The sequence below is a fragment of the Pangasianodon hypophthalmus genome, chromosome 3 (assembly GCF_027358585.1).
Source record: "Pangasianodon hypophthalmus isolate fPanHyp1 chromosome 3, fPanHyp1.pri, whole genome shotgun sequence".
Lineage (NCBI taxonomy): Eukaryota > Metazoa > Chordata > Actinopteri > Siluriformes > Pangasiidae > Pangasianodon > Pangasianodon hypophthalmus.
This window is the reverse complement of record NC_069712.1, coordinates 6,417,501-6,445,184: the sequence shown is the minus strand read 5'-3', so window position 1 is coordinate 6,445,184 and position 27,684 is coordinate 6,417,501. Positions and strand designations below refer to the sequence as shown.

The 27,684-nt window shown below is 39.2% G+C and overlaps 1 protein-coding gene across 11 annotated transcripts in view; it reads right to left on the bottom strand.

The window, feature by feature from the left end:
- Window positions 1–27,684, bottom strand: part of inpp4b (inositol polyphosphate-4-phosphatase type II B) — a 332,497-nt gene that overhangs the window by 91,967 nt on the left and 212,846 nt on the right. For 9 of the 11 annotated variants that reach the window (XM_034302375.2, XM_053232415.1, XM_053232414.1 and 6 more), the window contains one exon: window positions 24,990–25,069. In XM_034302375.2, the coding sequence (XP_034158266.1) occupies window positions 24,990–25,069 (80 nt within the window). Of the gene's footprint in view, window positions 1–16,241; window positions 18,031–18,085; window positions 18,257–24,989; window positions 25,070–27,684 lie in introns of those variants that run through there. The other 2 variants (XM_034302419.2, XM_034302416.2) reach the window with 2 other exon arrangements.

Below are 27,684 nucleotides of genomic sequence, written 5' to 3'. Positions count from 1 at the left end.
TTGGGAATATTACAATATAACTTGGAGGTAGCTTGATAGCTAGAAGGAAGGCTAGCTGTGCAAGCTCTAATAGAGTTTAGAGGGTGTAGCATTTTTAAAGAACTCCCCACCCTGGAAACATCCTCAGCAGAAGCAATTTGGTAGGAACGAGTAATGTTTTTACACTTCATCAATCCAGACTTCTGTTATCACGTAATCGACACGGCAAAACCTCCAGTGATAAATTAACACTTTCAAATAAGGCTGGTGTGATTAAACAGTGTGCGCTGGAGACTAGTTTGGCAATGTAATTAAATTCGAACTGCTTCTGCTGTGTGATTTAGTTAATTTGATGTTGAAAATCTTTCACCCAGCTCTCCTTCGTTAATAAGACGAAATGTGCACTGTTCGGCTAACATCATTGCTACTGAGTTCTAACTAATTAGTGATGTTTTTGAGTTGGAAATTCGACTTTCAAAATGATTTGCAGGCTTTTCACACTTAAATACTTGAATCTCTTCAGCTTCCCAGCTTTCACAATTAACGATATGCATTCAAATGCTGTTGACACTTTTTTAAAAAAAAAAAAACTTTATCTCAACGATCATCAGTTGCTCCAGTGAAGCTATCCACTTATTATACACAGGGTCGCGGGGGAGCCTGGAGCCTACCCCAGGGTACTTGAGGAACAAGGCTCAACAAATCACACACACATATACTATGGACAATTTGGAAATGCCAATCAGCCTACAGTGTATGTCCTTGGACAGGGTGAGGAAACCAGAGTACCCAGAGGAAACCCCCAAAGCACATGGAGAACATGCAAAATCCATGTACACGCAGGTGTAATCGAACCCCCAACCCTGAAGGTGCAAGGCAAACATGCTAACCACTTAGCCACTATGCCCCCCTGCTCCAAGGAAGCCTTTGAGCTAAAGCTGCCTGCACATACATATACAGAAATCTACAAAAAAATAATGTTTTTATGGCTTCTTTGTTCCAGATCAGTAAGGAGTTCCAGCTCTTCTGCTGACCATAAAAACCCACCATCATGATACTTGAAACAGGAAGTAAAGTGACGTTGAATGAATCATGTTGGTCAGCATGTACTGCTGAGAGCACAGCTTCCGCACCTGCTGCGGTTCACGCCATGGTTTAGTGGAAGCCTCAGACTACCACTTACAGGAGGACCAGGGATCAGATCTCTGGACTGCTCCTGTGCTCGAAAACAGTTTTCACACTCCAACAAACATGCTGAACTCTCGAGACAAACAGGCCTGAGTCTGGAAAAAAACTCAATTTTGAAAATCTATGACCTGAGGCTCGAACTGGACTTACATGCTTACGGGACTTAGACTTTTTTAGGCTTGAAAGGTTTATTGAATTTCACATTGCTCTTGTGCAAATGTGCAAATAGGCCATGGCATAAGAGATTAAGATAACTGCTCCTTCAGCATTAAGGTTGGATTAATGATTTTTTAAGTCCATATATTTTTTGGTAATATTTGGTGAAGTTCTCTTCACATTCCAGCAGCTTTAATAAAAGTAGTGCTCAGATGAGAAACTCCAGTCTCTGTGGCGCCACGGGCTTCGTAAATGGAAGAAAGACAAATGATGTGGACTAGCTACATCAACCAATTAGGACAAGAAGGCGTGTACACTGGCCTGTTAATCATGTTGCCTGTCTTTTCAGTATACTCTAACTCTTGTCCTAGCATTCAGCCATGAGTCATTGGAAGGAACACTGATATGAGGGCCTGGGTCAGAAAAGGATCTTCAGACCGATGCCACAGAAGAACTGTTTTTGTGTTGAATGTCTAACTCCAATCTCACCAGGTTGTGAGGTTGTTTTCTGCACCTTGTCATGTCTTTTGCGCTGCGTCTGATTTGTTAATGAGTCGAATGTCTAATTTCTGTCTATTTATTATTTTTACATAATGTCTTTCCCTCTTTCGCTCATTCCATCCATCCATCTCTTTTCTTCCCTAAAGAAATTTTCAGTGATCCCATGATTCTTTAACCACTTTTAGTTGTCGCTATAATTATTATTTCCCACCACAATGATCCTTTGGTATCTTTGGTATCTTTGGTATGGTATCACTGTAAAGAACCAGTTCTGGCACTTGTGATGAAGAGTGTATTTTTAAAATTAAATTTCATAACAGCTTCAATGTATAGCTAGTACTCAGATTACTGTCTATATGGAGTTTCTCATGCTCTCCCCGTGCCAGTGTGGTTTTCCTTCCACCTCCCAAAACATACATTTGCCCTCTAGGTGTGAATGAGTGTGTGAATGCGCGAGGACGGGACCCTGGATTAGATTGGTCTCCCATTCAGCGTGTATTCCTGTCTTGCACCGAGTGTTCCTGGTATAGGCTTTGGATCCATCATGACCCTGACTGTATATATGATCACACATTGCTGCCCTCTACATATCTCTCTTACTGTAACATTTAACTATTCCTAAAAATGTAAAGTTAATATTGAAATAGAGTTGTGTTCATAATGCAGCGAAGTATATTGTAAAGCAATTACAATACGCAATATTGAATAAGGGGAAGCTTCATTACTGAAAATCTAATGTAAACATAATGAATGATAAATATATTGAAATACATTTCTGGGATATAAAGGTTTTTTAAGACAACATTATACAGTATGTTCAATAGGAAGAGAAACACAACACAGGGCAAACACGGTACACAGAGTGGATAACAGCTCTAGGCACACATTGTGTCTCCCTGCGTCTCTATTTAAAGCCACAAACCGCCATGGCTGTGACTCAGCGACTCGGCGACTCGGCGACACAACCAGAAAGTGTAATTATTATTTTTTAATGTGAGCGTAACGGTGACAAACTGTGTGCTTTTGGCTGGTGGTGAAGCAGGCGGGCCGTGGTGGTCTGTAATTACAGATGGTTGTCTGATGACGGTGCCAAACACTGGTGACAGGCACAGGAGAGAGAGAGAGAGAGAGAGAGAGAGAGAGAGAGAGAGATTGATAGAAAAAATGAGATTAGAGGAGCAGGAGGAGGAAAGCCACAGCTGCTATCACAACTGAATCCAGTGTTTTTCTGTTCTAATTGCATTGGAAGTGACCACACACACATGTGCACATGCACGCGCACACACGCACATTGTCACCATGTTAATCTTAATTGGGAGAACTGTGTTCACTACATGGAAAATGTTCAGTTGCTTTGCCATAGTGCTGATGCCAGACATATTCAAACTGCTCACTGGAACATTTGCGAAGGCATACACACACACGCGCACACACACACACACACACACACACACACACACACACACACAGAGACAAAACTCCTATAAATAGCTCTACCTAATTGTGTTCATGTGTGTATATGGATTTCATGTGTTGTATGTTGTCTAGACAGAATACACAGAGAGTACTATTAGATAAACAGCACTACTATTAATACGCTACACATAACTGACTGCTAAACCCTAGCGCTGAGGAAGTGCTGGCCAAGATCATGGTAACACAATAGATGCAAGAATAAAGTGTCGAGCTTCAGCTCAGTGCTTTCATGCTATGGGAAAGTACATATAACACACAAATGTCTGTAATGATCATCATATTTACCAGCGTATATGATAGGAATTACCAGTGTATATGATAAAAAGGTACAATGAGATGTTCCCTCCTGTGCTCAGTGGCAGTACAAGCTTGAATAAAGTCCATATGTGCTTCCTTGGGCCTAAACTGCACAACATAGCATAAATATTAGATTTCCATGGCAAGCAGTGGAATATAGACTCATCACAACGATAATAATGAACCAACATGCGAATGAAACATATTTCCGACAATTAAAACAAGCAAATTCTTTCAATGACTCAATTTATCTGAAACGGTTGAAGTTCAGATTAATTACAAGTGTCTGTGGGTGTAAGAAAGACACCGTAGACAGAAAAAAAAAAAAAAAAAAAAACTAATTTGTTTGAATTTTCACAAATATGTTATAAGATTATGAGGCTCTGATTAAAAAAAGGGCTAAAAAAAAAAAAAGGCTAACCTTTATACCCAACACCATACCCCTAACCTGTTCTTAACCCTTAGATCCTACAAAATTAAAAAAAAAAAAAAAGAAAAAAAAAAAAAAAAAGAAAAATTGATATCCATCTTCATCATCATTAAACCTTACACCACATGTTCTCAACCTTGGTCCTGGAGTCTTGCAAATTTAGTGTTTTCCCTGCTCTAATACAAATAATTCAATTAATCAGCTAATTACCAGCATTTCTTGAGTTGAAGTGGGTGTATTAGAGCAGGGAAAACACTAAAATATGCAGAACCGCAGGTTCTCCAGGTCCAGGGTTAGGAACCTGTGCCTTATACAGGTGAACTGCATGAACCATGCGGTCCTATACATACATACACACACACACACACACACACACACACATACACACACACACACATGTATATATATATATATATATATATATATATATATATATATATATATATATGAGATCGTGTTTATTCCTGTAACTGTGACTACTATACTTTGGTTTCTGTGTTCAGGCTTACTGAATTTTGAAGAGTGACTCATCGTAAAAACAATCCTCTATCACAGTAACTCTGATAAGCTCTGGGTGTGATCCATCAAACTAACGCAATGCAGTCGGGCCTTGGTATAAATACACACCCTGTCGTAAAGTCATAGCTGAGTGCTATATAAGAGGATCTACAGAGCTGGTCAGTCATGCGGTTATGCCATCACGCAGTATATAGTCCATGTCTGCATGAGGCCAGCTCTATACGTTATACTTTAAATACTCTGTACCAGCGAGGCGGTAAAAAATAGATGGAGTTTTATAGCGGTGGTTTTGTCAGCACTGTGAGGCTGCTTGTTCAACATTTGTGCATGAGTATGAGTGAGTATGAGCTTCCTGACTGAGTGTGATGTTTTTGGCCATTATCAGTCGCATGCAGGCTGCGCCAAACAAGTTCCTGAATAGCACTACAGGCAACAGACCAAGTTGCATACATTATGCAACTTCCCTTTTAATCATAAAAAAAAGTCCACAATGCAGCGTGAACATTTATAATTCACCAGCATGACATGTAATGCAAATATTCATACAAAGCAAATAGCTCATACATGGTTGAGTGACATAATGATGAGAAAATTGCCTTCATTCATATCATAGCTTGTTTACTACAAGATGAAATCATTGTTTATCTTTCATAAGAATCTTTTATCTCCTCAACCTAACACCAACTTTGCTCTCTATCAACGTCTTTTTTTTTTTTTTTTTTTAACATGTTCTAGGTCACTACACAGTGTGTTGCATTTCGGCATCTGGAGTTACTCATTCTGTCAAAAGCGACTTAACCCTGGACTCAATTCTGAAGAGTTTTTAGATGCATCACACACAGCAGATCGATTTCTACCCAGCATTTCAATCCACGAGAGCTCTGTAGGACATGTATAAAATGCGAGCCCATGCACCCTCTTGCATTTGTAATACACTCTGTCTCTAGTTAAGTCTATCAAAATGCAACACACTTCCTATCTGATGTGAACTTTATTTAAAATCATAATACATACGGATGCCTTGATTGTGCAGCCTGTAGCTGCAAAGAAAAGTACAATAATGCTTATAGGTAATGAGAATGAACACAAATATGTGGTGTATTCATTGTTAAAATATCTTCTGTCATGTTTTAAGTGAACTCTGAACTGTCCCCATGCCTCCTGTTTCACAGACACTGCTCTATACCTGGGATTTTGTTTTCTTTATTAAAATTAAATACACTACCACACCAGACGAAAGGTATGCGGGATGGACTGGAGAAATGCAGAATTTTGGAAAGACCAATCCTCAATCAGAGTAACTCAGAGTGATCGATCAAAATAACGCAAGCTGAGACAGGACATGGAATTTATTTATTTATTTTTTGTAACTATGCAGAGGTGTGGATGCTGATAGTACAGAGAAGCAATGTTGAATTTTGAAAACAGGCTGGTGGTAGAAATACTAGAAATATAAATATACACTCACCTATATGACTCAACCATGGGAGGCTACAAAGAAAATCAGATGACATCTATGTGTCTCACTGGCATTACGAAAAAGTTATACTCTCCCTTCCGTTGCCTCTCTTTATTAATCTCTTTATAAATCATTTCCTTTGTTTGTCCCACAAAACCGCCAACATAAACATCGATTTTCAATTCCTCAGGCAACACTTCAGACCCAGATGCAGCCATTTTCTATAAAACAGATACTTTGACCCTGTCCTTGAATACAGCGACAATAAGAGAACACAGTTACATGACTCAAAAGCAATGAAGCGAGTAAAAATGATACTTCATCACGGGGACAGAGCGGCCCTATCCTCATTCTTATGGAACTATACAATGCGGAAAGCATAAACCTGCCTTTACCTGACATAAATTTTCAGTAATACTGCTCCAAAAATATCGGGAAGTAGTGTAATACAGGTCATTTCCAATTCTTTCGTTTATTTAGTTAATTTTTTTACAAGTTTGATTTGAGTTTTACACATGCAGTCTAAAGAGTGTGTTTAAGCCTGGCTAAAATTATAATTCATAATTGAATATTTAACTGTACATGTGCAAAATAGATTGCCTTATATAAGCTATTTGCTCCACAGTGCTACTCAATCTTACACACTTTAAGCCCCTAATGTGACATCTTGAGAGGCCTGTACAGAGCTAAAGTCTCTCTAAAAGACATTTGTTGACCTTTTTCAAATCTTAAGTCCTGGCAAACACAGCCAAGTCACACTCGAGCTCCAGACAGGGAAGGTCAAGCAGACGGGGTGTGTTATCAGAGCTGTAATTTCAACTTGGCAACGGAGTGTGTGTGGTGCCTGCGTGAGGCCTGGCTGAGGGACGAAGGATTTGAAATGGCTGTTGATGTGAGTCATTGATATTGACAAGCCGGGCTGTTAGCATTCCGCATGCTAGCTGGTGAAAGTCACTGGGATTAGATTCATTAGATCTCACATTGTGGCAGCCTTCTTCACTGACAACTGCTGCTAATCCCCCCCCCCCCCCCCCCCCACCACCCCCCCGATCCCAGACCACCATCTATTCCTATAACATATATACATCTCTCTCTCTCACACACACACACGCACACAGATTCTCTGAGCTAACAATACATCAGTAACTATAACAGTTCATTTTAAAGATGTGGTCTGTTTTTAGGCTTGTAATAATCATACAAAGACAGCTTAGAAAATTATGACTAACAAAATTAAAATGTAACGTACCTGTATATTTCTAGTTTCTTCATTCCAGGCTGCTGTTTAATTTTTTCTGGGCCAGAAATTACATCACTGATGGCTGGTGGTGATATTAGATAGCAGTGAAAATATAATATCTATCAATAGTTTGATATAGAATTTAAAACTTTAGTGGAGGTAACAATAAGTAGGTAGTAGTTTACATTAACACCCATATCTCCTGAAACCAAGTAATATTAAATATGAGGACATACATAGAGTGTAAGAGTGTATACACATGCATGTGTGCATGTGTGCATGTGTGTGTGTGCATGTGTGTGCAGTCCCTGTCTGCCAAAGGCTTTTCAAATGGCGGTCATTAAACACTTAAGCAGCTCTAGATCCACCCGCCTACAAGTCAGTGGCTCTGACAAACCCAGCTTATTAGAGTCAGTCCAGTGTCAAAGCTCCACAATCCCCTCTCCTCCCTCATGCTAGCATTAGCATAAGCCAGGCCCCATCTTCCCAGTGCAGCATGGCCTCAGACGCCCAGCTGATCTGCAGGGAGTGTGATATCAGTGCACGGATGAGCAGTTAGAGCTGACACACTGCTCTTCACCCTCCACAGGCAGGAAGGCGAGTGTGTTGGGCTCCAGCAGGATACGCCTGGACATGCAGAGAGGATAAGTGCATATATACTGATACGGTTTGCCTGCATGCATGTGATAATTTTTTTATCAAAGAGAGAACGAAAATGTGGCAATAGTGAGAATTTTACTGCTTAGGAAAATCAGCTGAATAGTTTCAATATAAGTAAATAGTATAACAGGATAGTGGTAGAGGATATAGCACTGCCTGATTCAGCCTGATCCTCTGCTTCTGCTTGAGGTTTTCAGCACTACTGACTCATTTTCTGCTGCTGTGAATGGTTCCACATGGATCACCTACAGATCTGCACTTCCCCAAAACATGTGACACCCAAATATCCCCCTTGCTTCAGTGCATAATCTCACCTGGATACTGTAGATTTGTACCAAAGCCTTTCTGCTGTAATCATAAAGACTGTCATGTGCTCATTCCAGGATGCTTATTCACAATCTGCTCAAACTGAACACTCACTTCTGTTTGTATTTACTCTTCTACACCTGTATACAGTAACGATTTATAAACCTACTATCTGGTATCACCCAGAAGTGAATGGGTTCCCTTTTGAATTTAGTTCCTCTTAAATTGTTTTTCACTACAGTTGTCAGTGGCTTGATCATTAGGGATCTAAATTTAAATCTGTATTTCTGTTTATTGTTAAAAGCGCTATACAGATAAAACGGAATTGAATATGATTTATGGAAGGCCAGTGGTAGCTACTATGCAAGTGGTCAGAAGGTTGTGAGATCCAATCCAAGGGCTACCAAGGAAACCACTGTAACCCTCAACCACCTTCCTATGTGCTTGAATCAGGGGTAAAAAGATGTAGGTCCGATAGGTCACTTTGTATATTTGGACCCATTGTTATGGATACTGTGTCAGCCCACCTCTACCCTGCCCATCAGTGAAAAAGAGCAACCATACGATCACTGCCATATGACCAGAATCAGCACAGCAGCGACCCTGGCATGACAGATGTATAGTAGCAGGTACCATGCTTTTTATTTAAATTTTAAATTAAGTTCAACAAGAAAGCATTATTTAAGGAATTGTGTCATAAATGTACTGACAATATCTGTGATACTGTATGTAACACTGACATCATAACATCAATATAATGTCTTATACCACAGCATTGTTGAATTCTCTATTGTGATTGATCAGTAAGTGTTGATTAATTTTCTATAACAGCAGCTCTGACTGTAGTTCTGGCTGCAAAGCAGATTACAGGTTTATATTAATGCATTCCTTATAATACATTATTGCTTCTATAGTAACTGGTCATTCACAGGGACTTGTACAGCAGACACTCCAAATAATCTAAGCCTAATAACGTGCTGTTATTTAACAAAGAAAAACATCTAAGTCTTGATAAGTCTTCTGTAAGGAGATGTTTATTTAACATTTATGGAAGGAGTCTCCAGTGTCAGCGCTTTGTAACAGTCAGTAAGTTTTCCACCATGGGAAAGTCTTCGCATTGAAGAAGTTTGATCTTTCCAGTTTCTGGGTAACATCACAAGATGTAATTTTTTGTCTTATTAATTTAAGAGAGAGAGAGAAAAAAAGAACGTCTGGGTGGTGAGAGAACGAATGTTTGTAACTGCTATAATGTAAGTGATCTAGTGCTGTTATTCCATATATTATCTCTGCTATTGTCCTCCAAACAAAAGTGAATTAATGGAAATCACACCACAAACCAGGATAAAGGCTAAACAAAGAATGTGTGCTGAGCTGATCCATGATAAATCACCATGCAAGATCAGAGCTGATGCATCAAGGCACATTTAAACACATTTAAAGCCTGATCAGATCAAGGCTACACACACACACACACACACACACACTCACACATACACACACACACACAGAGAGAGAGAGAGAGAGAGAGAGAGAGAGAGAACAGAGACAAGAACAAGAGATGCTGCAAAATAGATGGATCCAACGATACTTTAAACAATATTCCTGGTGGTGTGAATGCAGCCTGTGGGTGTTTTCATTTTAACAGCCTCGTAGATGAGTTAATATTCTGTCCGATTTTATTCTGATTTATTTCAGCAGACCATGACCTTTCGACTGATGCCAAGAGGTACCGATGAAGAGATGCATTAATGAGACAAACTCAAACGAAAAATGCCAAAATGGCAATTTGGAATATTATATTATTTGTTTAGTCTCTGGCATCTCATATTAAAAATCCACACCTTTGTCCTCTCATAAGTCACTGAGAAAAATCTTTTCTCATAAGTCACTGAGAAAAATCTGTCACCTAAATGTCAAGCATGGTAAAGAAATTGGGCTGCACATACAAATATAATGATAGGTGAGCTCCAGCATGGTCGATCAGACTAGCACGGATTCATGGATTTTATCCTGTGATGGTCAAAGGTCAGAGCCGAGCTAACAGGCCATTAAACAATAGAAAGAAAAGCCAGTTTACCCACAACAGCAAGTTAGCATACGCAGTGTGGCATAATTAGCGGTGGCGTAATTAGGGATGAGCTCCCAGGAGGCTCTAGCTCTTTGACAGCCAGCTGGGCTTCACAGGGCAATCAGGAGCTGCATAAACGGCTCACCTGTGGAGCTAAAGGCCCTGGGGATGTGTGTGCTGGTGTGTGCAGCTGGCAGAACACACACAAACACACATCGCAAAGAAAAGCCATGCACACACAATGAAACAAAAAAAGCTTTGAACTTCTGAAATATGATGTTATTGATCTTCAAGGACTTTGGAAGCAGATGCTGTTTTTGTTTTCTTTCAGTTTTTCAAAAAGTGTGATTTGTATTTTCTACTCTACTTCATAAAAAACAAGTAGCTATTAAAATTTAAAAGGAACAGAATGCATCTGTAATACAGCGGCACAATATATCATTTGTTAATCGTTATGATAATATTGGGCTGAAGCCTACAATATGCAAATGATCTCTCAGACATAAAATGGTTCTCAAAATGAGGTCTGGGGACCCAAAGGGGTCTCTGAAGCATAACTAGGGGGTCCATTATTATTCATTTTTTTAACAGAACTTGAAATACCAACCCATAATTGTCTAAGTTTATTATATTTGCTACTGAGTTTGAATTGAGTTTAACCCAAGCCTTAACAACTCCTGAGTAAGACACGGCCATCCATGGCCAGGAACCAAGGGAACAACACTGGCGGCGCTTTCAGGGTGGGAGAGATAGAGAGATTACTCTCCATGTAATCAGTTATGCTAGCCAATCATGGGCATCTGAGAGCTCATGTATGTGGAAGAGCACAGATAGCACTTTCCTCTGAGTGTGTTACGCTGCCCTGTGATGCTGCATGAGCAGCAGTTTGGAAAATGCAGAGGCTGGCTTCATGTATCTCAGAGGAAGCGTGTTTTTTCCCCACCCTCTCTGTTTGATAGTTGTCGTGTGATGGGGGAGTGTTAACTAGTGGGTGGGAAATGGAAAGACCAAATTGGGGAGAATAAGGGGAAACATCCAGTGAGGTCCAGGGAATTTATTTGAATTGTGAGCTGTGAGCTTTTTGCCAAGCTCAGAGGTTCCAGATAAGATTTCAGTGGCTGCTTTGGTAAATGATGACGCCTCATCATACATATTTATAATCTTGGTCCTATTAACCAAACAAGGCTATTATTTCATCCCATTTCTGTCATCATTACCAAATGGCAGTCTCTAAAAGCACCCCTAACCAACTTGGCTTATCCTGCTGTGTGCATTTATCACCATCAATGAACAAAACACCTGAACACAACTGTAATGAGGCAAATGAGGAAGCTGTGCTTCATTTCATTTCTAGCTTCTGTGTTTTTACGAGTGCAGCCGAGCTTCGGTTCTCCTGTCCCTGAAGACAGATTACTCACGTGCCTTAATGAATTCAGGATGCAGGTGGAATTTGTGCATGGCTCCCACTGTGGATTAGGATTTGGTGTAGAGGCTGAGTAATTATTTTTCATAATTCCAGCATACATGTGCAAATGAGGAGCCGATGGGTAGTGTATTAGGCACGTGAGGTGGTGAGAAAATAAATATGGAAAAGCTTGTGTGCTCTGGAAATACATAAAATGCTTTGAGTCTGAAGAAATGAGCAAGAGTGTGTGTGTATGTATGTGTATAGAGAGAGAGATTTGAAAGTAAATGCATGCCAAACTAACCATGGAGCAGCATAAGAAAGTATACAGTGCGTGAATGCTCCACAGTCAGGCTGTAAATGTTAGCACCGATCGTTTGTCTCTCACTCCACGGCACGGTGTGCACACTACAGCATCCGCACTGATAACACGGGCCCTAATTAATTGCTTTTTGCTTGCATCATAATATACTTACATGACTTGGATATCATGTTATTTATGAGTTAATGTGGCTTGCTTGTTGATTTCAAATGAGGCGACTAATGACTGCAGACAACGGATTACAGAAACGCAATCAGTCAATAAGAGAGATAAAGAGTAAACACAAATATACTGAGTATGCACATATACATGTACACACAGCTAAATACAGCAGCATCAGCACTGTTAACTTCTTTAATGGGTGTGCGCTTGTGTGTATAGGTCCTGTGTGTGCCTATTCCTGTTTCTGCAGGGAAATGCATTTTAGAGAACCACAATAGATACTGGATGGCTTTTACCACACCTACTTGTGTAAGAGTGAGTGCCAGAGTGAGAGAGAAGTAGCTTAAAAACTGCTGATATGAAGTGAGAAAGAAAAAAAATGTGCTATTTAGAGGAAAAAACAGTGCACACATTTACAGTAACTGTGTCTACATACAGCTAGGGCTAAATAATAATATATAATAATATAAAGTAATGACTAAATAATAATCTGCAATAATAATAATTAACAACATGGCGGAGTTACTATTACCACCTCAAAATCCTGAAGTGCTTTATTCCTCTTATACTACAGCTATTCTCAAACGATTACATGTTTTAAATTTATTAAAGAACATACTGTTTATTCATTTATAGTTACATTTAATATTAAAACAAATTAGTTAGTCTGTTAAATTATAGCAACTATAAAGCATGTCTTTGTAAATCACCAGAAGAAAGCACACAGTGTAAATGGTAGGCCTGTATTCCTTCCCAAGTATTCATGTTTAAATCAAAATCTGCTTAAATCTGCAAAATGACTGCTTAGTCACACTGAGTGGATTTTTTAAACGTGAAATCCCATATTACACAGTTCAATGCACCGCTCCATTTAGAGCTTGCGCTTTTTAATTTAATGCACAATGGTCAGCTGAAAATGATATCTAACTGCAGTGTTGAGTGAGCTATGTTAAAATGTAGTTGTGTAAGAATAAGTTAAACAAAGCTATGAAAAAAAAGTTAAAACAGGCAGATGGTGCTCCCTCTGACACGATGACATAGCTAAACCTGGCGAGATAGAGCTGGGAATAAGGATCCAACTGACCTCAGCCTGGATAAACTGAACTGGGAACAGAGCGCATTCATTTGTATTCATTTCACAGAATTTTAAAAACATTCATTAACAGACCAGGATTTCTGACAGAGAGGACCTATTAACTTGTATTATCCTCAAGCAAACTGTGCTCCAACTGTTGACAAGATGTACAAAACGTGTGGATTAAAAATGTACACAGGGTATGTTGAGAGCAGGAAACAATGGATGAAACATGTCTCTCCTAATCAGTTGATAAAATAGTTAAACAATGTAGAAACACAGCGATGCCACCACTTTACTGCTGGTTTAATGCTGTTAAACTAATAGCTTCACTGCTTGTAGCCATGCCTCTGCCTAGCCAGCTGGCTAACTTTAGCTAACCAGTATTACACGTAATGATGTTTAATTCATTGAGGAAGATCAGAGGGTTAGAGTTAGGGTTAGATTATGATGAACTGTCCCGCCCTACATGTTGTCTTTAATAATGCCTCGGCTGTGATGAAATTGTTAAATAGTAAAAATACTAATACTGTGTTTGAAACTGGATATTATCACAAGTGGAAGTTCTGTGCATTTGTATGAAGACGCACACAGACCAACAATGTTACATAGTATATGAACACTGTTATAATAACTGAGAGACTGGACAGGGGTGATTATCGTTCAACCAGTATCTTAAAGCAGACGGATGTGAGACATAAATTCCTTTCGTCACTCGCTCTGTATGTCTATAGATAGATATAGACATACAGAGATAGAGAACGAGAGAGAGAAAAAAAGAGTGAGAGAGAGGGTCAGTGACAGACAGATAGAGATACAGACACACAGAGAGAGAAAGACAGAGGCACAGAGAGACACACATATAGAGACACAGAGAGACAAAAGAAAGTGAGCGACAGAGATATAGATAGGAAGAAATACAAGAAACAGAGAGAGACAGAGAGCAAGTGTGTGAGAGAGAGACAGTGATAGACAGAGAGAGTGATATAGAGACACAGAGAGACACACAGATAGATAGAGAGAAAGACCGAGGCACAGAGAAAGAAGAGAGGGAGATACAGATATAGAGACAGAGAGAGAATGAGAGAGAGACAAAAGAAAGTAAGCGACAGAGAAAGAAATAGGAGAGAGAGAGAGAGGGGCAGTGAGAGACAGAGAGAGATAGCGATACAAAGACAGAAAGAGAGACACACAGATAGAGAAAGACTGAGACAAAAAGACAATGAGAGAAACAGAGACAGAAAGAGAAAGAAAGACAGGAAGAGGGCAGGAGAGACAGAGAGAAAGATGAAAGAGAGAGAGACAAAGAAAAATAGAGAAAGACAGACAAAGACAGAGAGGCACAGAGACAGAAGAGACAGAGAGACAGAGAGAGAAAGAGAGAGAGAAAAGAAAGTGAGTGACAGAAAGAAATAGGAGAAACAGAGAAAGAGAGAATGATAGTGTGAGAGAGGCAATGAAAGACAGAGAGAGATAGCGATACAGAGACACAGAGAAAGAGACACACACAGATAGATAGAGAAAGAGAGAGACAAAAAGACAATGAGAGAGACAGGGAGAGAGATGAAGAAAGAGAGAGAGACGAAGAAAAATAGAGAGGCACAGAGAGAAAAGAAACAGACACAGATAGAGGGACAGAGAGAGAAAGAGAGAGACAAAAAGAAAGTGAGAGAAAGAGATAGGAGAAACAGAGAGAGAGAGAGAGAGAGAAGAGAGAGAGAGACCACAGACAGAGAGACACAGATGGACAAAGAGAAAGAGATAGACAGAAGAGACAGAGAGAGAGAGAGACAAAAAGAAAGTGAGAGAAAAAGATAGAGAAAAGAGAGATATCGTGAGAAAGCGACAGGAGAAACAGATAAAGAGAGAAGAGAGAGACTCAGAGACAGAGAGAGACCACAGACAGAGAGACACAGATGGACAAAGAGAAAGAGATAGACAAAAGAGACAGAGATAGACAAAAAGAAAGTGAGAGAAAAAGATAGAGAGAGAGAAAAGAGAGATACCGTGAGAAAGCAACAGGAGAAACAGATAAAGAGAGAAGAGTGAGACTCAGAGACAGAGAGAGACCACAGACAGAGAGACACAGATGGATAAAGAGAAAGAGATAGACAGAAGAGACAGAGAGAGAGAGAGAGACAAAAAGAAAGTGAGAGAAAAAGACAGAGAGAGACAAGAGAGATATCGTGAGAAAGCGACAGGAGAAACAGATAGAGCGAGAAGAGCGAGACTCAGAGACAGAGAGAGACCAGAGACAGAGAGAGACACAGATGGACAAAGAGAAAGAGATAGACAGACAGAGAGAGAGGACGAGAGAGAGAGAGAGAGAGAGAGAGAGAGAGGGAAATCATTTGCACATCCAGGGTTAAGGTTAAATCCAGGAACACACACTTTAGTGTGGCAGTAAACACACATAGCATGCATGAGCCAGTTATAAACCAAACACATTAGTGAAAACAGTCTGGAAAAAAATCGAGACGCATTTGCACTAAAAAACAGTCGTATTTCTGGGTTTAGAAGATGCTGCTCTAAAAAGAGTGTCAGGAGAGAAAATAAAGCACCTGTAATTAATCTCCAGCAGGCCTTCATTAGCCTGCTTAAGAACAGCACAGATTTGTAATGCTGCCCTTTAGGGATCAGACGAAAACACAGCACCGTCGCACAGGCCAGGAGAGTTTAATCAAACACCAAGTGCAGCTTAGTCACGTGTGGAAAAGTTCAACTTTACTGAAAAATTCACACACCTCACTCCTGACTAATGGGCTCCTTCACATACGATTCCCAAAGATCTTTACATCCATCAGCGATCTATATCCCCTTCATTAAACACACAGTTCTGATGTGTTCATCCATTTTATTACATCCACCACCCCCATAAAAGCTCTTTAAAGCCTTGACTATTGTTTTCAAGACAATACCTCAATCTACTGTAATCGACTGCAGGAACACATTTCCTCTAGATATGGAAGCTGCTGTGTCAAAATTGAGCGTCACTTACAGAATGGTTTTCCTCTGCGAAGTTTAAAGATGCTGCAATAAAACGCTTCCTTTTTTCCAACGAAGGTGTGTTGTCTGCCTATAAAAAGGGTTCTTTCTTTCCTCAGGCGCTCCAAGGCTGAGAAAACGCCCATCAATCAGCGCTGACAGACGGGAAAGTTGCGCGTACAAACACGGCCCATCCCACCCAGCCAGTCATTACACCGTATGTGTTTACTTAGAATGACTACAAACCGATCATTACATCTCTTTCCATAAAAGAACAGCACAGAAAGCAGCTCATCCTGAAAGCTACACTGTGCAAACAGTGTATACAGCACTGGATCTCAGCCCTCAGCGTGAAACTAAAGCACTGACACAGGGCGAGTCGGCTTGCAGCGGCTTTCATGTCGCACGAGAGGAACACCAAAGACTGAGGCATAATAATACAATACGCCAATGGGAGCAGGAAACAAACAGCAAGTAAAACATGAAACGATGACCTGTGAGTTGAGGACAAAAGGAAAGTCCAACCCTTCCTCGGACTTGATAAAAACAAACACACACACACACATACACACACACACACTCCCATGCAAGTGGCTGCTTAAGTGAATAGTGTTTCTCAAACACTGTGTGCAGAAATATAGATCGGTACCACTTTCACAGCAAATAATTCCTTGGAAAATCTGTATTACGAAAGAAAAAAAAAAACATCACAATGAAATAGGTTTTGTAACTGAATGCAGGTAAAAGCAACAATTGTTTTTGGTCATATGTGACATTTTTTCCATCACTGAATCAATTTGAATCACCACTGAATCACATCGAAAAAGGCATATGCATTTCCATTCTGAGTCCCGCCTCTGCTCTGTGTGCGCGGAGTCTGCATGTTCTCCCCGTGATTTGAGGGTTTCCTCTGTGTAGGCTGATTGGCATTTTTAAATTGTCCGTAGTGTGTGAAGGGGTGTGTGTGCGTGCGATTGTGCCCTGCGATGGGTTGGTACCCCATCCTGGATGTCCCCTGCCTTGTGCCCTGAGTCCCCTGGGATAGGGTCCAGGCTCCCCTTTGAGCCTGTGTAGGATTAGCGATATAAAAATGGATAGATGCAATTCCATTCTGAGTCACTTTCATATTTGATACTGAAATCCAATACAGATCGGATATGAACAGTCAGATCAGAATTGATGTGACATGTTTTACAGAAACTTGACATGCACGCATTCCTCTCACATGAACTCACAGGCTGCTCATTAACTACACATTAACAACAAAATTTATTTCAGGCTAGCAATTACAAGCGTTCAGTGCATTTTGGTTGCTAACTTCTAGCTGGCTAAGTGTGTGGAGTGGTTTTCTTTTGTGCAGGCAGGTCAGTTGAGGATTGTAACCTGTTCACGGTAGGAAAGTGTACAGCTATTTGAGTACCAGAAGTACCTTTTGAGGTACCAATAGGGATGCTTTTCGCAAAAACCAGAAGCATGTAGATACAGGGTAAAATAATTGTTTACGACAGAAACATGAGTATTATAATAATGGTTGAAAATGGAAAGATTTTCACCTCATCTTTGTCAGTACTGCTGAAACTAACCTTCGAAGATGTGTCCAGAATTGTTGGAGAGTCAACAACACACAATTCCAAGCTGAATAAAGGACGTACATTATTTGTGGAAGAAGCTATCAGAGTAAAGTTAAATAATGTTAGCAGTGATGATGATTAGCTAGCTATGTAGTAAATTGTTAGTGTATGCATTATTAACACATTTCAGTTCATTTCCATTAATTACATTTCAAAAAGATGAAAAATTGTGGATAGTTCAAAAAGTTTTTAAAAACTGTATCAAAAAAAAAAAAAGTTTGCTAACCTTAGCTAGCTGTATTTCCAGTTATTTGCTCCCATGAACTCTACTTGTCCTGACGTCAAGCTGTATCTTTGATTCCACTGCAGTTCTCAGTTTTTCTATAACATTTCTCATAAATGGTGTTCGACTCAGCCAGTGTTGTTGTTGTAGTAGAATTAAAGTTACCTAGCACAGGCGTATTTACTGTACACCACCTTAAAGACATTTTCCTCTGTCCAAATGGATAACTGAATATTAACTCTTATTCAAACATTAAAATTAAACAGAAGGCACAGCTTTCGGTCAGAGTTCAGCAGTGTGAATGTTGACACAGTTGGTCTACCCTCCAGCTCTACAGAATGGATCCTGCATTGCTCTGGGAAAACATTTCAAGTGGCATCGGACATTTCTTACTGACAGCACTGATACAGAGTCCATCTTTGCCTCTCAGATCCTCATAAATAATTATTGAGACACAATGCAACTGATCCCAGGTGAGTACTCTGAGCAGCTCTATACGGATCTAGGAGTCCTTGTATTGCGTGCTTTCTTTAGATAAAGTGTGCCACAACTGCACACAGATCCATCTCTCTGGCTGATTTATCTATGAGATGAATCTACTGAGATATTGCATTCTTTCAAAGCCTTTTACACTGGGTTAGGAGTAATAGTTGGCTAGCATGGGGTTTTAAATTTTGTATTGAAATTTTATTAGTGTATTAGTATTAGTAGTTTTATTATTTGTTAACTTTTATTATTGAAATTTTATTATTTACAAAAACCTGGATTAATTTTCTTTTAATACTTAATTTAGGATACAATTAAGTACTGAAAGAAAATGAATCCAGGTTTTTGTCTTGCATTTTCTGATATTCAGTTCAGTGTTACTCTACAGCACTTGGACACTTACGCAATAAAACTTTACAGAGATCCTGAAGTAAACGAGCCATGAATCGGGACAATCGATTCACAAGAATCAAAAGAATCAATAAATACTAAAGTTTTTCCACAATGCTTTCTCGTATTGTTCAGATTGTTTGGCCTAAAATGTTGAATTCAGTGTGAGGTTGAAGTGAACTGAATGCCACTGCAGACGCATATAAATGAGCCATCTTGTTAGCAACAATATTGTGAATATTTTACTTAAATGAGATTTGTTTAGCTGAGTGAGTAAGCACAGAGGTGACGTTCACCAAACAGACCGACTTTACTGCATGTTTTATGAGCAATTAAATTGGAATTGTATATTGTAAACACAATCTGGGTGGTTATTATTACTTTCTTCCCACAAAAATTATGCTGCCATATGGACAGAGTAATAATATGAACCTGTGAGCGGTTAGTGGTCGACATTGCAGGCTTTCCTTATGACTCAAAATGAGTACTTTAATCTTAAACAGGTGTTCATATAAAAAATAAATAAATAAATAAATAAATAAATAAATAAATAAAAAAAGCTAATTACTATAGTGAGTAATAATGCAAAGCTCTAGTTGACACGGCTGCACACTAACAAACAGTTGTGTGTACATTATCTGTATTTTATAAGCATGTTCTATGTAAAGGACATTGTAATTAAAAATGCCAATGCTAAAAACAAAACAAAACAAAACAAATATTAACCTGAAATGTGTGTCTGATGTTGTATTGATCAAACTACTTAGGAGGGAAGAAAAGTTGATCTCTGGAGCTCAGGCTGAAACTTGTGGGACCAGAATCAGCTAAAGCACCTCTGGCTTTTATACAGTTTCTCAAAGGAGGTGGTGGAGATTTTGATCTAGCTTAGGATTTCGCTGCATTTTTAGTGCATATTTAAAGCTGGTGCTTGAACGTCATCTCTGAAGTTGATTCTCACTCTAGAGTAAGGCTGCTGGATTGGTACCACAGTGTTACTCCTGTGTTTTGTTGATGCTCATAAAATACATGCATGATTTAGGATTTTTGGAGAAGGCAAATACAAGACCAAGAGACCGATGCTATTAGTGAAAGTATACAGCCGTGGCTTTCAAGCTTGCAGAATAATAGCTTGCGGAAGAATGTGACTCATTGCTAGAGAGCAGTCGTCAAATCATGTCTGTGCTGGAAGTCTGCGTTGATCTGAGTGAGACTGTTTCTCTACTGTCTGAGCACCAAGACGTTTGTAATGTGGTCGAGCAAAACTTCCTACTTAAAAACAAAAGTACAGATGCAAGAGCATTCCTGCGCAATATGACACTAGATTCAAAGGAACTACTGCTTTCTCTGTGTTGGCCTATATTGTTGTGACAGAAACTGAGAGAAGGAGGGAGAGAGAATCTAGGCCAAGCAATAACTTGAGCACTTCTTCCTCTTTAAGGACGTTAATGCGATTTTTAAATCTCCATTAAAGATAATCAAAAGTCACTGATGATAATACATAATATAGTAAGCATGCTGCTCTATATAACTTATGGCATATGGCACATCTTGAGATGAAAAATATGAAACATTGAAGAAAAAAAATGGAATGTGCACATTAATTTCACTTCATCTGACAAATTACACACACATTAGCGGAAGACAGAGCTATTCAGTTGTATCTATTAGATTCTATGACTTTGGATATACAGGTAATCAATTCTTCAGTTATCATATACTGTAAACAGTTACAACTGCAATGGAGAGATGTCTGTTTTTTATCCTGTTGTGTGGCAGGAGGAAAGAGATACGCAGAGTAAAGATCTGGTTTGTCTGAAGGAAATCCATAGGTGTAGGTCACTAAATAACAGTGCTGAATGATACATTTTATGTCACAACCCTGATTTAGTACCAAACATTTTTTTTCATAAAATCACAGTCATCACCAGTAAGTATGTGTTTTGGGATCTGATTGGATATTGGCTGCAGGCCAAAGCTGCAGTAATTGCCCCAAATTCCCTCATCACTTGATCATGTGTAACACCAGTCATTGACTAAAATGCATCATTTGGTGCAATTGCCAGAGAAAACCAAAAGGACCGAGTGTACTCAGTACCACACTGCAAATTGTATGGCAAACCATGAATCAGACTCAAGAATTACACAGAATCTTTGTACATGGGCTTAGCTACAACACAAACTTAGACCTTAATACAAAAGAAATAAAGTGTGCTGTCAAAGGAGTTGGGGGATGGGGGGGGGGGGGGGGGGGGGGCAGGAAGCAAAGCTAGTCTTGTGGTTAGTTGCAACTGATAACCCAATTCTCCAAGAAAACACAATGATAGATGTGAAAAACATTCACGCATGCTGAAAATACTAAAGACCACACAAACTTACAGACATGTTTTACATGGATCGATGTTAGCGTGGCTAGCCATTTATTCTTCAGAGTTAAGTGCAGAGGCGATTCTAGACTGGGGCCCAGGGAGGAAAACGAAAGGGGCCCTCATTATACTACAATATGTATAATATGATGAGACAACTAGAAGTTGACTGTGAACGTGTTAGGGTTATATTCTGCATGCTAGCTGTAGTACTAGATCAGGCTTACTGATTAGATAAACCATCATCATGCAGACTACATGCAGACTACATATCATGCAGACTACAAGAGAACTTCTTTGGTAAAGTGTTGACAATTTGAGCAAAATGACAAAGTACACCAAGAAAGCTAGCTAAAAGAATTTACATTGCGTGCTCCAAACCAAGCCCTATCTCCCACTGTTAGACAAAATTGCTGCAAAAATGCCCTCTAGGGTGCCCCTATGGTAGATCAAACATAACAAAGTGCCCTTTAGGGTGCTCTTACAGTTTGGGGACTTGCCCTCAAAGATGTCACTACGTGCAGCAATACATGATGACATGCCCTCTCGGGTGCCCTTTCAGTGGAGAATATGTGATGCACTGCCCTCTATGGTACCTCTACATGTGAGAAAATATGAAGTGCCCTCTATGTTGCTGTTCCTGTGGAGAAAATGAGATGCGGTGCCTTATAGGCTCCCCTGGATGCAAGAAAATTGGATGAAACACTCTCACTGTATCCTATGTTTGCCCTCTAGGGTGCCTCTATAGTAGAAAAAACATGAGTTGATGCCCTCCAAGTGCCCCTGTGTTTTTTTTTTTTAGCCACTGCCATGCAGTCAGCCTGTGTCCACCCCTTGCAACTCTCAGCTAGCTGCTTACTTGCAAAACTGATGTTGGGCTAGCATTACATCACTTTACACCACTTACCACAGTTCTGCTTCCCTTTTACTTTTCTTCTTCTTGTTTTCTCTTTTTCTTTCTGGCTTCCAGACAGGTAGTGCTGGACTTTACCCACGGGATGATGTGAGATCTGTCCTTTAGCAATCTCCCTCAAAACTCAAAACCTCAAGCAACTGCCTGCCTTGCCTGTCCAGTAGCTATGTCTCTGGTTAAGTGTGACTTCAGATCTATGATGTCATTGGTTGTTTTATTTTTTTTCTTCAGCATTGTACTCCAAAATTGGTTTGAGGGTAAAAAAAAAAAAATTACTGCTTTTTATGCCAATCAGGATTCTGGTGGTTCCAGAGTCTATCCTGGGAAGACTGTGTTTGAGGCAGGAATAGACCTGGATAAGACACCAGTCCATCGCAGGGCACCACACACACACACACACACACACACACACACACACACAGTCACACACTCGTTCACCGTTAGGAACAATTCAGAATTTCCAATCCTCCAATTCACCTATCAGTTTTGTTTTTGGGGGAGGCGTGAGGAAACCGGAGAACCTAGAGGAACCCAGGAACCAAGTATGAAGCTGTGACGCATCAACACTAACCAATAAGATAGCATGTCACCACCAGCCACATTGTCTTTATATTAAAATGAGATGACTCAAACATGTTCATTGTAAAGAGAAAAGCAATTTAAGGAAGAAATATGAAAAAGTGCTTCAACTCAAATTGAACCTGGCTAATACACACAATGAAGGGAGGTGACACTTTTTCTTACAAGAGCACATGAATTCCACTTCTCACTGTAAACATTTAACAAAAAGCCACCTTGTAGGATTTAACTCTATTAACAACTCTACCAGTTCTAATATTCAGTAGGTGTCTCTGGAAAAGGAAGTGAGTAAAATGATACCTCCACCTCTCCACTGTGAGAAATACTGATACTTATGTTACAAGTAGGTACTTTCAGATGCTAAGAAGCTTTTCATTGGAACATGCTTGATGAATGTACAGAAAAGGTTTTCATTCTGAGCTGCTCAGATGAACTGGCCTGCCACCCCAGCTTCCAGTCCTGTGTCAAATGTAGTCCTTCACACTCTCTCACCATCTCATTCTTGATTAAAGGAAACTTTCAGAATGAGTGTGTGTTCCTTCCTGTCATCCTCCAGTTTAGGAGAAGTGGTAATGTCACACTTCATAGTGGGTATAAGTGAAAGACAGACATAGATAAAGAGAGAAGGACAGGGAAGTGAGGGCATACACATCTGTTTGGTGGTTACTGCCAATCACAACAGTGACGCTCATGAGTGAGAAGCCCCCTAAAGGGGAAACGAGACAGAGCGTGTCCAGGGTGGAGACGGAGAGTGTGAGAGAGAGGGAATAGCTTGGAACGGGAGGAGGAGAAGGAGACACAGAGACAGATTGGGAGTGATGTTATGAGAGCAGCATCTCTCTCTGTCTCTCGACGGATAATTATGTTCGAGGAGACGTTTGGGCACTGAAGCTTCCTCAACATCGGAGCTGGGTAAAAATTAATGTCAATGTTGAACTCTCATGTTAGCCTTATCTGTGAGTGTGTGTGTCATTGTGTTTCCTCTTCCTGGAAAGGTGTTATTCTGAGGGATTTCATTTCCATATCTAAGATAGCCTTTGAAAAATGTCCTCTATCTATCAGTGTGTTTGTATGTGTTTTGTATAAAACACATTCACCATTGTATTACCTTTAGTGAGCTCCAAAGCACATGGTTATTTTCAGTTTTCATTTGAAATTCAGTTTAGTTCTATTTTTTTTTAAAAGTGTGCTTCTCTAACTAAATATGTCATGAAAATAAACATATATATATATATATATATATATATACAGGGACACTGAGTTAGAACTCCAGGCTTTGCATTTGCTCTATGAGGGGGAAAAATAGAAGAAATAGATCTTGCTTTTGATTTTATAGGTGCACTTTTTGTGATATGAAAAGTGCTTCTCGTTTCAAAAAATATAATTTCAAATATCCTGTTAATGGTTGAGATAATGGCAACGGATCTGGATAGTTTCTTCTTTTTCTCATGCTTCCCTATGATTCTTCCGCACTGCAAATTAGTTCCCTCAACATCAAGTCTGCCTATTTTTCCTTAACAGGCAATACATGAAGCATTACATTTATAGACAGCAGATGACACAAACAATTTAGCATGTTCATTACAACTGTGATTCACCTCACATGCAGGGGATTAAAAAAATATATATATAAACTGCTACTTTATATTTTACTAGTTTTTAGTTTGACTGCATTTTACCTGCTCATTTCCTCTTAGCCTCAGGTGCTAAGAAGTTCCTTTAATGTTCCCTAATTGATTGAGTCACTTTTGACATGTGGCTGACACACAAATCTCTTCAGCTGTCTACCCAGGTGTGTCTGCATTGTGACAGAGAATAATACGACATGCAAACATGGAGCATGTCACCGGGTCTCTGAAGGAACTCCAGTCATCTCTGTTCGCTTTGATCAAAGGCGTTTAGTTGACAAGCACTGCCTTCGGGGAACTCGTAATGTACGACGCCAACGAGCACTGTACGTAAATGATGAAAGAGGAGCGCGAGTGCAGCCAAAATCATGCTCAGGGAAGAATTCTTGGAGTGCAAGGTAGAAAGTTCCACCTGTTCATTATGCTTAGCTTGCGAAAATTGATTCACTTGAGATTTCTCAACAACTTGTCATAATCTGTGACCTCGACCTTGTTGGAGGTACGGATAAAAACAAAAGCGCTAGAAATTCCAGGCTGCTTGGACTCACCTGAGGCTGAGGGAGAGCTGCTGGTCCTTGGACTTGAGGAGGTCGGCTACGGAAAAGCTAGCACTGCCCAGGAAACTGCTCTGTGGAACACAAAAGAAAAAAAATAGGCTTAAGTACCAAACCACAGAATATATAAAGTGCATTATGTAAATATAATCCATTCTACCAATACCCTAAAAAGCATATGGCTTATGCAAACTATGCACTTTGCTTAGCAAATGAAAAAACAGCATTTCACAGCATCAGTGAGTCTGCAGCACATTTCAACACTGCTTGCAATGTTCTCCTCAGAGCAGAATGGAAGCGTAAGAGCTGGCGTAAGTACGATTAAACATGTGAACCGGTTTCTGCTTCCTGCTGACCAGCATTGTTTACAGTAGACATACTACAACATTTCTTAATTCATGTTCCATGGGGAGCTAACACTTCAGAAAAGCATGTAATGTTCAGTCGCACTACAGAGCCGCATGTCAGCTGATCATTTGGATGTGTGCAACTATGAAGATGGAAATGAAGATACCTGCTCACGTTTAAGGACATTCACAATGACATATACATGACAGCTGAATCATTTGAAGATGGACATCTGAGAGCGACTTCACAATCCCAAACACACAAACCATGCCACAATTAAACTTTACCAAAATATTAAAAAAGAAAAAAAAAAATCAAATACATAGACTTACTCACTGTTAGAGAGCACCTGCTGTTCAAGTCCTACCAAAATATACAATATTATGACCAAAGGTCAGACCGCATAAACAAAAAAATAGCACAAGCCCATATTTGGTAATGACATTTTCACCATTTTTGGTTACAAATAACACATACCATGATGTGCTACATCAGCTTTAGCACAAAACATGTAATATATTTGAATTTAACATGAATATCAAATAATTTGAAAGGTCTGTGTCAAACCATATTAGTCATAAACGCTAAGTGAATAAAATGACAACGACCCCAAAACCTAGATTAGGTTACCCTGTACTCTTTTGCTAACTTATGTTTCCATGCAAACCCAATTTGTTTAGCCTTAAAAATCTAGGTCATTTGGCCAGTGTTACCGAAAGTAGGTAAAAATGTTCACAAACATATATGTGGGTAAAAATTCATATTAAATGACATTTATGCATTGCAGTTAAATTATGTATTTGGAGATTCAAATCACAAGAACAAAACTGACATTTTGACATCAAATACCTTCATAAATTGCATGAACGCATTACATTTAATTGATACTAATCAAATATTTTCTGTGCTTTGTGCTAAAATGTTCATATATATTAGGTAACACTTTATAATAACTTTCATTAATATATCATTAATACAGTTTATGTCCAAATCTCCCCCTGGCTTCAGTGGATAATCTCATCTGGATACTGTAGACCCAAGAGCTGCTGCTGTAATCATAAAGACTGTCCTGTGCTCATCCCAGGACTCTTATTCACAATCAGCTCATTCTAGTCATACTTTGGCTTTACTCTTATATATCTGTATAGGTAATGATTTATAGTCCCACTATCCGGTGTCACCCAGAAGAGAATGAGCTTCCGTTTGTGCCTAATTCCCCTCAATGAGCCTCATTTATCAAGCTGTATATGAATGGATTTATGCGTGAATCATTAGTACCGGTGTTTACACAAGACATTTGGTGTTCATGAAAATCCTGTAAATTCAGAAAAATGTTCGTATGCCTACTCGTGCTTCTGAGTGTGTAAAAATTTACACATAAGAAGACTAACTAATGTAAACCTCGACTTGTTTGACTTCAGATCATGTAACTTGCCCATAATTTGAAGTCTCTATCTAAAATACATCCTCATGCTAGTTTAGTAAGTCAGGGACTAAGAGTACCATCAAGAACATTTCACGAAAACAAGTCATTTTACTGTATATTATTGGCATTGATTAAGGAATATAAAAAAAATAAAGAAAGCGAGCCAACACAAACCCGAATTAAGACAAATTAGGAAAAAAAAGGAAGATTTACAGCTCATTTATTATTATTAATATTATACAGGTATATTATTGAAAATACTTTTACTGGCCTAGCATGTGCTTGGTAATTTACAGGTGATTGGTAATCATAAACATACACATGCAAATGAAGAAAATCAGCGTTTCCCAAACGGAAGTGGAAAAATCCAGTGGAAATTTATAGCTTGTGGTGATTTATGCAAACATTTACACACAACTTTACTAAAAGACTGATAAATGAGGTCCATTGTTTCTTGTTCATGTCACAGAATTTTTCTTTGCCACTGTCACCTCTGGCTTGTTCATTAGGGTTCTAAATGTATGTCTTTCTTACACGGATTTCTGTAAAGACTTCAAGCCTTTTCTATTGATTATTTTATTAATCAATGAATGACATGTCATACTATTTAATCCATTTTTAGTTATGCTTTATGTAATGATAATTTCTGTTATCACTATAAATAGTCATTCTCTCATCAGTCTCTCATTTTCATCTCGATTAAAGAAAATAAACACACACACACAGCTTGTCAAGTTACTAAGAATCTGCAAAGAGTTTCCTGTGTCCTTTTGAATACAGCTTTACAGACTGTTATAAAGCAATAACATCATTTTGTGAATCCATTTATTTCTGTAAAGCTGCTTTGTGACAATGTCCATTGTTAAAAGTGCTATACAAATAAAATTGAATTGAATTGAACATCAGAGACTCGTG